The sequence below is a fragment of the Orycteropus afer genome, unplaced genomic scaffold (assembly GCF_000298275.1).
Source record: "Orycteropus afer afer isolate SDZICR_OR568_19922 unplaced genomic scaffold, OryAfe1.0 scaffold00034, whole genome shotgun sequence".
Lineage (NCBI taxonomy): Eukaryota > Metazoa > Chordata > Mammalia > Tubulidentata > Orycteropodidae > Orycteropus > Orycteropus afer.
Genome location: NW_006921621.1, coordinates 13,911,254 through 13,922,442, shown reverse-complemented (window position 1 = coordinate 13,922,442; position 11,189 = coordinate 13,911,254). Strand labels below are relative to the sequence as shown.

General features: G+C 49.6%; 1 protein-coding gene across 1 annotated transcript; it reads right to left on the bottom strand.

Annotated features, from left to right (window-relative positions):
• Nucleotides 1-3,282: 3,282 nt before the first annotated feature.
• On the bottom strand, nt 3,283-10,957 carry TCTE1 (t-complex-associated-testis-expressed 1). Its single transcript, XM_007936303.1, has 4 exons — nt 10,678-10,957; nt 9,203-9,771; nt 5,453-5,902; nt 3,283-3,489 (listed from the first exon to the last, which is right to left on the bottom strand). The coding sequence occupies exons 1-4, from the start codon at nt 10,955-10,957 to the stop codon at nt 3,283-3,285; spliced, it is 1,506 nt and encodes a 501-aa protein (XP_007934494.1).
• Between the last annotated feature and the right edge of the window lie 232 nt (nt 10,958-11,189).

Sequence of the window (11,189 nt, the reverse complement as noted above, 5' to 3'; positions counted from 1 at the left end):
CCTAAGGGAACAACACCTTCCCTTCTAATGCACACTCGAGGTTTCCTGTCCAGCCTTTCAACGGATCTTCCGACTGTTATGTGGCGCCTGTGCTGTGGGACCAGCGGTGGGCCTCATCTCAAGTGGGAGACTCGCTATGCAGCTGGAGATGTAGAGGCTGTGGAGAAGGGGAATTGGGGCTTTCCTTCCTATTACCTAACCCCACTGGGGCCTCTCTCAGTTAAGGGAGTGGTGGTCTAGTGAACAGCAGAGCTGGCTTAGAGCAAGCTATGAATTCAGTGGGTCTGAGAGGTCTGGGACCGGATGTCAGCCCCAACACGCCACTCCAACTTCATGGAAATGTTCTCTTCTTGGCGCTGGCCCAAGGTACCAAGGGGTTTCCTCTGTGCCACTCCCTGCACTGTTGTTTATCTCACTCTGCCCCAGGAGACCCTGGTCCTGGAGGGACTGTGCTCACCACACAGAGGGAACTCACCTCCTGCTACCTGGCTTTGAAGAGCTGTTGCCAGGGGGAGGGAGGAGGAATGAGGTGAATTGTTCCTGTCTCTAAACTCAGCAACCTCTCCTGAAGCAGCCTCTTCACCTGGATTCTGACTGAGTACTCCCTTCAGAAGGGGTGAGGTACCATGCCGGTAACATCCCGTAAAGCTAGCCAGGGAGTATGAATGAGAGGGCAGAGCATGAGAAAGACCTGGGTAGTGACAGGGGAACTCTGGAAGCAGGTAGGAGTAAAAGGGGGGGACCAATGGGAGAGGGCAATAAGGAGGGGGAGTATAAAGACCTTTAAAGATGGAGTGGTCTTGGGGGGAGGCTGCACTTCTCCCCCTCTGTGTAAAGGAGTAGAGAGTGGTTGCCCCACCCACAGGGCTCTGCAAGGCTGGGGGCACTGTCATTTCATAAGCCCCAACTGGAGAAATACTCAATTGCAGTGGCAGGGTCATAGGCAGGAATTCTTGAAATCTTGCCCCACTCTTCCATCCTCTTCCCCTTGTCCTACCTAATGAGCTGAAGCCCTCTCTGCTAGGTGTCCTATGGTCTTCAAAGGGACATCTTGCCCTCATCCTTGGGCACTGGTCCCAGATCCTGTTTTCCCAAAGTTCTGAAGCCACCTTTTCTCCCTGTGTCCTCTTCTCCCCCATGTCCTTCAGTGTGCATGTGTCTGTGCCACCCTCTTGCCCGTCCCCCACAATCCTCTGGCTAAAGTTTTCCCAGCAGATTTAGCACCCAGGGATTAAGCTCATATTTCAAGCTGAGAGGGTAACCCTTGGGCCACCAGGGCATTGCTCATCCCATGCTTTTCACATCGTCTGAGCCATCAGAGTCCCTCCTTCCCTCCAGCCATTCCCATCTTCCTCCAGCCCAGCCAGGTCTGCTCCTTCTGATGGGCGATGGGCGTGGCCTCCACCTATGCAACATCTCTGGCTCCCCTTCCTCCTTCCCAGGGAGGTGGTGGGGGAGGCACAAATTGTGGGGACACTGTGGACCTGTAGCTATTGGGGGTTAAGATTTACTTTCATGTGGAGATGGTTGAGTTGAGAAGGGAGGGGAAGCCAGAGAAGGGGAGCCTCTAGCAGAGGGCACAACTGTCCACCAGGTTTCCCTGGCAGCAGTGTCCACCTGCTAGCCAGTACTGGCCTGCCTGGACCTGAGCCTGTGCTCTTAGAGCCCCTGGCAGTTGGAGCGCCCCTCTTTCCTCTGAATGGACACCTGTGAGGCACAGGTGGTGAGCCGCGGCCTCAGGCCCCGGTTCTAGGCCAGCTGGCACTTGGATGTCATGTTCTCCTGTAGGGGCAGCATGGCCATGTCAAGGCTCCAAGAAGGGAGGAACTTGGCTCCACTTCCCTCAGGCTTGTTCCTGAGACAGAGCCTGGGCTAGGAGGAGGGAAGGAGGGTCCCCAATTATTTATGCCTGTATTGACCATTTCTGCCTAGGTCTTATCACACAGACAGCCTCACCTCCCACACACGCACAGACTTAGAGAGAAACCAATTCTTGGGTCTGTTTTCTTGGTAGCTTTATTGATTGCCAGGGAAAACTAAAACCAGAAAATTAATTAATCTCTAAAATTAAACTTTACACTGAATGTTCTTGTTTCTCTAATTAGGACCTCTGCTAGCAGCTGTGGCTACACACACACACACACACACACACACACACACACGTTTGCACTCCGGAACTGTCAGAGGGAGTCAGGCATAGACAGTCAGACTCTAGGTTGCCTGGACAGGTACACACATGCAGTCACGCCCAAGCCCCCTTTGGTGCTCTGCTTGGTGCCTGCTTGTTGGAAGAGTCCCCAGGTGGCAGGCACTCCCAGGCTGTGGTTGCAGCCTATGACCCACCCTTCGGGAACATAGGCCTGGAAGCTCTGGGCTCCTCAGCCCAAAGAGGATGGGGGATGGGGCTCAGCCCAATCCATCAGTTAGGTCCTCATGTGGCCACTGGGAGTTTATGGAACTCTTGTGTGGCCCAGGGTGGGAAGTTGTGCTGGCAGCTACAAGGTGATGGGGACTAATGGAGGGCACCTGGAAGGCTCCATGTGTCCTGGGGACAAGGGCTTATGGGGTGGGCTGGGCCTGGCTAGGGAGGAGACAGGTCTCTGTCAATTGGGTGCATCACACTGTGGCCTTTCTGTCGTGGATTTCCAAGCGCAAAGATTGTATAAATCAAACTGGTGAATAATAAAGTTGTGGATGACTCACTCCCCAATGTGGCATTGACTCCCCCCTTCCCCACTCTCTGGGGTAGAAAGCTCTGGGGTAGCCTGAGGGTTGTGTGTGTGTGTGTGTGTGTGTTTGAAGGTTAAGAGGCCCATGATTTGTTCAATAGAGAGGACATGGTGGAGAGGGAGGTCAGGGAGAATGGGCAGTCCTCATTGGAGAGATGGGTCATGTGCAGTCCCTCAGAGCCCTCCCTGTTGTCAGTCACTATTCCTAAAAGAAGTTGGTCATTTCTGGGAGCCCAGTTCTGCCCTTCCAGGGCACAGGGATGGGGTCACCACTTCATAGCCCAGGCCCTCTCCCTCTCCTCACATCTTTACCCACCCAACTCTTGATTACTTACTCCAAGCAAGTATCTTTACCCCAAACGACCAGGGATATTCACAGTCTCTTCCCTCTTCCCTTCTCCCTCCCTTTGGAGCAGTGTGAAGGTCTGCAGCTGGTGTGTGTGTGTGTGTTGTGTGTGTGTGTTTGTGTTGTGTGTGTGTGTGTGTGTAGTAGGGAAAGGGGTTATAAATGAGGGCTGGGGCAGTATCTTCAGCCCTGTTCCTGCCTCATCCCTTATCCTGCAGGGTTCTCAGGGCCAGTGATGGTAGGCGACATGAGGTGGCTAAGATTCAAGGCCTGCTGACGGGCTGCTTCATGGTTGGCTTGGAGAGCCTGGCCGATGAGGTACTCACTCTCCTGGGCCACATCTGACAAGCGCAAGTCAAACTCCAGGAGAGTCTTGTTGTCCGACATCCCTTCCAGGAGCTGCTTCCCGCCATCCTGGTAGAAGAGAAGGAATGGAAGGGAAGGGATCATTTTACATCACTACCTGGTTCATATATACATGTATGTGTGTGTACACAAACTCACACACATTGATATGTAGATATGACTGAGGCAAAATTTCACAAAACAATATTTAACCTATTTATGTATTACACTTACATTATCCCATCCTATCCCATCTCTTTTGGAAAATGGTAGCCAAGACTCATTCAACTGATTTATCAACCCCTCACAAAAGACTGGAAAAGTATGGATCTATGGCAATGATGGTAATTCCACTTCTCTTGACTGGTTTAGTGACGGGCATGTGAAACAAATCTGGTTACTAATATTTGAGTAGGAGCTCTGGTAGCATAGTGGCTACAGCACTTGACTGCTAACCAGAAGGCTGGCGGTTCAAACCCACCAGCCACTCCTCGGAAGGAAGGTTGGGCAATCCTACTTCCGTAGTGATACTGCCTCGGAAGCCCAAGGAGGGGTCGCTATGAGTCGGGGCCGACTTGACAGCACATAACAACAACAACAACAATATTTGAGAGGGCAGACTGGAGGGGTGACTTCTGAGAAAGTTATCCTCACTCTGGACAAAGGAATGGAACAGAGGAGTGTTTTCTTTTTCTGCCTTTGGGCATGTCTTCTATGTGAGTACTGTGGGAACCATGTTGGGAGTGTGTGAAGAGCACCAGAGAAGCCAAGGCCATGTGGCTGATGTGGCAGGGCAAAGGGATGGCATGAGCCATAGAATTTACCAACCTCAGGACCCCCTACCCTGAAGCTTCTGGTTATAGGAGGTAATGAGCATTCCTAGTTGAATATTCTATTACTTGTAGCCAAGGGTATCCCATCTGGAGATGGTGTGTACACATGAGCAAGGCTGTTGCCATAGGTGAGGTGTAGTACAAGGTAAAGGGAGCTAATTGGAGATAGAGGGAGGGCCCTCATCACTAACCCCCAGAGTTCCAGTTTCTTCTGGGTTGGGTGGGCAAGGCCCAATGTGAAAAAAAAAAAAAAAAAAAAACAATGTTAGGAGGCAGGGTGCTGCTTTGCTATGGTTATGACCCAATAGTGGGTTGTGAAATCAATTTAATGGGTACAATAGCATTTTAAAAAGTGAAATGGAGAATATAAAGGCATATATATAAAACATCAGCAAATATCATAAGCAGTAAGTTTCATTTATATTTTATTTATGCATTATGTTCACTAGGTTGTCATATAAATTGCATTTCTTACTCCAAGGCTTGGTCAGGAAAGTTTGAAACACACTGTCTATTGGAAGGGAGCTAGCTTTTAACCGATCCTAAGTTTGAACCATAACTCTGCCACTTTGTATTGACAGGATGCTCTTGGGCAACTCATTGACTTCTCTGAAGCTCAGTTTTCCATTCATAAAGTATAGTTAATAATATGCATCTTACTAGATAACTATGTGGAGTAACAGAAAAATAATGGATATTGGGTATCTAGCTTAGTATGTCATCCTGAGTTACAATAACAGCACATAATTACTGAAGACTCACCCAGTGCCCTGCAATGGTTGCTTTAAAAATATGACTCATTGAATCCTCCCAATAATGACACTTAAAAGGAAGAGAGATTATTACTCTCCCCATTTGTGATGGTTTTCAGTTGCCATCAAGTTGGCTCTGACTCATGGTGACCTTATGTAGAACAGAATGAAACATTGCCTGGTTTTGTGCCATCCTTACAATTGTTGGTATGTTTGAGCCCATTGCTGTAGCTATTATCCTCATTTTACAGATGAGGAATGGAGGTCCAGAGAGGTTAAGTAATTTACTCAAGAGTGAAATGGCAGAGCTGGAATTGGAACTAGGCAAAGTCTATACACTTAACCATTATCCTACAAATACCCCATGGCAATTGGATGGCACTAACCATCCCCCAAAGGCCTCAAGGCAGCTTGTTGGCCCTGTCTGCCCTAGAAATGGTAGCTCACCTGGCCGATGTGGTTGCAGGACAGGTTGATGCTGGTGAGCACAGTGTTGACAGACAGCACCTGGGAGAGGAGCGTAGCGGTGGGCTCGGATAGCTCATTGCCACCAAGGTGCAGTGTGGTGAGGCACTTGTTGGTCTGCAGGGCATGGGCCAGTGCCTGGCCGCCCTCATCCTCAATGCAGTTGAGGCGTAAGTTGAGCGTAATGAGGTTGGTGTTGTGTGCCAAGGCATGAGCCAGCGACTGAGCACCTGGCGCACGCACCTGGTTGTTGGCTAGGTTGAGTACACGCAAGCGGCTGTGGCTCAGCAGTTTGGCGGCGGCACGTGCACCACGATCTCCGATAAGGTTGTGTGACAGATCCAACTCTTCAAGCGCTGGGTGGTCCAGGAGGCTGCGAATCAGGATGCGTACCTTGTCATCATCCACCCTGCTTCGGGTCAGCCTGAAGACCTGCAGGCAGATAGAGAGTCTGCAGGACCCACCAGCTGGGGGAGGATCTGCCTACCCACCTGCAGAATGCAGGTGAAGGAGGGAACCACACAAAGGCTTGAGAATTGGCATGCCTGGTGTTGGTCGCCTGTCTGACTCTTGGGCTTGGTAGGACTACCCAGTTTGGCTGAATGTGCAGAATTAGAGGCAAGTAGAAGAGGAAAAAGGCTACTATATACTGAGCATTACTATGTACTAGCCATGCTCCTGTTGTTGTTGTTGTTATTTGCCATCGAGTCAGACTTGACTCATAGCGACCCCCTCTTGGGTTTCTGAGGCGGTATCACTAGCTAGACCATTGCATTATGTCTGTCCCTCAGCATTCCAGTGAGATGTGGCAACTTCTGCCCATTTTACAGATAGAAAATGGAGGTTTAGGTAGATTACATCATTTGCTCAGGGTCCCACAGTGGTTAAGGAGCATGGGCAGGTTTGAATCCCACTCTGTTTGATGCCCCTCATTGTGCCCCCTCAGCATACTATTTGTGCCTTCTGGAGCTGACAGTCTGCTGGAATGAGACATGAATCAAACAATTACCTAAATGCACAATTGCAGGTAGGATAGGGCCGCTGGTTTTAGAAAATAAAAATGTGAACTTCAGATACACACCAAATAACTTTTTGTGAGAATAAAAAGAATCAGCCAATGAAAACCCTATGGATCACAATAGTCCAGCATGGTGCTAGCACAGGACTGGGCAGTATTTTGTTCTGTTGTGCCTGTTGTCAGGGGCTGACTCCACCCAGTTTACAACAACAACGTGACACATACTTGTTTACCTGAAATTCAAATTTAACTGGGCATCCTGTATTTTATCTGGCAACCCTAAATTAGGATGAACACTGTAAGAAGAGAAACTCTTATGAGAGATCACGTAAGAGGGCTTTGACCTTGACAGGGATGGGTTCTCTGAGCAAGTCTCTCTTAAGCAGAGATGAAGGAAGAGCAGGAGTTAGGGAGAGAGTTAAGGAGAGGGGGAAGAATATTTTGGGCAGAGGAAACAGCACATACAAAGGCCCTAAAGGCAGATTGAATATGGCACATTCAAGGGGCTGAAAGAGAAGGCTGGAGTGGCTGGAGCGAAGGGGGAGAGATGAAATGGAGATGTGGGAGGGAAATGGAGACACAGTCAGCAGCCAGACTCATTGGATGAAGGAGGCCGTGTTACGGAGTCTGCCTTTATCCTTAAGAGCTGTGGGACACCATCCAAGGGTTTTAGGCTAAAGGGAGGTCACATTATTGCATTTTTCTTGTGAAAAGATCTCTCTGTTTGGGATGGAGAATGGCCGGAGCGGAGTTACAGTGGACTTGGTAGATTATCTAGTAGATCATGGCCAAATCCAAGTGAAGATGAGGGTAGTTTGAATGAAGCTGGTGTCTATGGAGACAGATAAATGAAATAAAGAGATATTTAGGCAGTCAAATCAACAGGCCTCACTGTTGCATGAGGAGGATCTGGAAGAGAAGGCGAGCTTCTCACTGAGACCTCTCTCTTGTGAGACTAGATGGATGAAGGGTCTATTTGCAGAGAGAGGGGATGTGGGAAGAGGACTAGGTTTGAGGAGGGAGGCCATGAGATCAGTTTCACATTTGAGGTAGATTTGAGGCATCTCAGAGAATGAGTCATTTTGTTAGTTGGGCAGATGGGTCTGAAGCTCAGGTGAGAGGTCTGACTTGAAGGTGAAAGTATAAGCCATCTTCTTCATAAAGGTGGCAACTGAAGCCCTGGATTTGGACAGAGTCTCATGGGGAAGAGCCAAAAAATGAGACAAGAAACCTAGTGGAGGGTAGTAATATTGGTGTGTTTGCATTTGGTGTCAGGAAAATGAAGGGTTCCCATCCAATGGCTAGGAGCTCTGGTGGCATAGTGCCTAAGACATTTGACTGCTAACCAGAAGGCTGGTGGTTCAAACCCACCAGCCAGTCCTGGGAAAGAAGATGAGGCAATTTACTTCCGTAGTGATACTGCCTTGGAAACCCAAGGAGGGGTCGCTATGAGTTGAAATCGACTCAACGGCATATTACAACAACACATCCAATGGCTGCTCATTTCCTTGTAAATGGGGAAGGAAGTTCACCTGCTGAAGGGGTGTGTGTGAGGGGCATCTGCCATTTGAGGAAGCTGGGAAAAGGTGAAGTAGTTGCTGTAGATTAAAAGAGAGAGTAAGTTTGGAGGACCTATTCTTAGTTGGAGATAATAAATTTCCAGTGATGCCAATCAGCCTTGTCATGTGACTTTTTTTTCCCCTGCTTGGGCACAGGCATGCAGAAAATAGAAAATGGGGTTGATCCAGTGTTGGAATTTTGCCAGATAGATGGCAATGAAAAGACTAGAGGGACAAAATATTCTAAGCTGGCTAAAAAGAATGCATATAAAGGAGAGGACTAAGGATAGCTGGAATGCACAGGGAGACAGCTCAGGGGCAGGGGTCCATGGAGGGATGGACACTGGGAAGAGGTAACTGTGGGGAGGAAGTGGGAGGGGAGCTATTGAATTGTGGTAATCTGTGGTCAATGTCATGAGACAAAGTGTATGTGAACTGCTGTATGGAAAGTGAATTTGGTCTGTAAATCTTCACCCAAATCGTAATAAATAAATATATAAATAAGGATAGTTGGAGAGTAGAGAGGACAGCACCCAGAGGTCTCAAGGAAGGTGGGAAGTGGAACAAGTGAGCAGGAAAGAGAAATGTGGGGACTCCTCTTCTCTACTATACTCATAACACTAGTCCCTTCCCCTTTCTAGTATTCCTTCATCTCATCTGTTCCCTGCCTCTCACTCTCCCCACTTTCTCCCTGGTTCTCACCCTGGCAACCTCCTTTTATGGGATCCTCCTCCTGTCATGGTGGATCTAAGCAATACTGCCCAGTCCTGTGCTAGCACCATGCTGGACTATTGTGATCCATAGGGTTTTCATTGGCTGATTCTTTTTATTCTCACAAAAAGTTAATTGTGCATTTAGTTAATTGTTTGATTCATGTCTCATTCCAGCAGACTGTCAGCTCCAGAAGGCACAAATAGTATAAATTTGACCATCTTCAGCACCTAAGACAGGGCCTCAGCCAGGAATGAGAAGGCAGCGTCTAGCTCATCTCGGTATCCCCAGAACCTAGCTTGGTACAGTTTGCATTAAAACCACTTTGTCAATGAGAAGAAGGGAATGGGAGGAAGAAGAAGTTGATAGTGGAGGAGGAAGAGGCAGTGGGAATTGCAGAGAAGCTGAGATGGAGAGGTGGGAGAAAGCTTTGGCAACTGGTACCTTGAGGGTGTGGCATGCCTTGATGGTGGTCGCCAGGGAGTGGCAGTCGTGGTAGGTGAAGAGGAAGAGGTTCCACTCGAAGTTCATGCCACAGTCTTTGACACCATACACCAGGTCTAGCTCCTCTAAGTGTTTCAGTCCAGCCACTAAATCATGCAGCTGGTAGTGGTCGGTGGTGGACTCCTCCATGTCTCCCTCGCTGCCAGAGTCTGACTGGTCCCCTTCCCGGGGCGGCGGCGGGAACCGAACGGGAGGAAGGAACTGATCTACCTGGATCCTCCGCACGTAGTTCCTGCAGAGCGGTAGCAAGTCGAGGATGACCGCGGGGTCCGTGGTGCCCGGAATGAAGTGCTTTAGCAGGTTCTCTAGATGCCGCTCGAAGAACATGCGCTTCCAGCTGCCTCCGTGCCTGGCCACGTGGCACACGGGCCATCGCTGTGTACAGCAGCGGCGCCAGTAGTTCTCATTCTCAATCAGGTTGGCGGTCACAGCTAGAGGCAGGTCCGGGGACAGGTGGTCCAGGACCTTGTGCTGGTGCTCGGGGAGCAGCTGCTTCAGGATAGGGTTATCTTTAGAAGCAGAGGAAGCAAAGTATGGGTCACAGTGTTAGGGACACCGCAACATGGTGCTCTGGGCTGGGCCACTGAGGAGAGAAGACCCTCTCCTGCCCTTGGGGAAGGCCGCAACATGGTGCTCTGGGCTGGGCCACTGAGGAGAGAAGACCCTCTCCTGCCCTTGGGGAAGGCCCAGTCTGAGAGCGGAGATAGCTGCTGCTCTCAGGAAGGCTTAGCCTGAGGAGGGAGACACAGCCCCCAACTTTGGGGTGCTCCCTGCCTTCAGTGGGACACCTCAGCATCCAGTCTGTGGGACCTCCCAGTCTGAGGAGAAATCTCAGGTTCAACCCTCAATTATCACCCGCTCTGATGGGGGAGACAATCTCTAACTTCAGAGCTCCCCATCTGATTTGATTCTTGAATTTCAAAACATTTTTTTGAGCACCTACTATGTGCCAGTTATTGTTCTAGGTGCTAGGGATACAGCAGTGAATGACAACAGAGAAGCCCTATCCTCTTGGAGTTTACATTCCAGTGAGGGGAGACAGATGATAAACAAGCAAGCAAATGAATATATCCAAAGTCAGGTGGTGATAGGTGCTGTAGACAAAATGATGGCCCTGTCCTCAGAGAGCTCCTGTCTAGCAGTCTAGTAGGTGAAGCTAGCAACTCATCTTTTGGAAAGGATTAACAACTACATTTACATAACATTAACATTCCATACAGGATATGGAAGACCCCATCAGAGTGGAGGGTGCTTAAGTAGGGAGGGTTTTCTGGAAGAGGAGAGCTGGATGGTTTGGCCCAGGTGGAAGGGAAGTGTCAAGTGGGGATAAGGACTTGAAGCCTTTGCTCCAGGCAGGCCTCAACCATGCTGTCCACTCTTAGCCCCCCTCCCTGTCAAGATAGGGATAGACTCACTCTGGAAGTTCTTGACGATGTGCTGAATACACAGCTCTGTGAGCTGGGGCACAATGGCCAATGACCACTCAGCGTCCTCAGCGATGATCCGGCGCATCCGACGTGCATTGGATGCATTTAGGCCTTTGGACTTGATGGAAGGTATTATGACTGTGGTCTTCACGGGCTGTGGGGCCGTTTCTGCGGCTTGGCCTGAAGTGGAGGAGTGCTTCTGATCCTGATTTGTATCTGAGGGCTGGTCAAAGACTGACTCTGGCAGTGGTGTTAGGTTGTCCTGCATGGTGGGGGCTGACAATGCAGGGGCAGGTGGCCCCCTGGTAACCTTGAGGCAGAAAACTATTCAGACTGGCAGGTCCCTGATGCTGGTGGGGACCTGGATCAAGAGGAAGAGGGTAGAGGTGTTACTTTGGAGGATCTCAGTGGGCATTTACCAAGAGAAGCAGCACAGTGTAGTGTTTAAGAGTCAGTCTGCAGAGTGGCACAGATCCAGGTACAAATCCCACTGAGTAGCT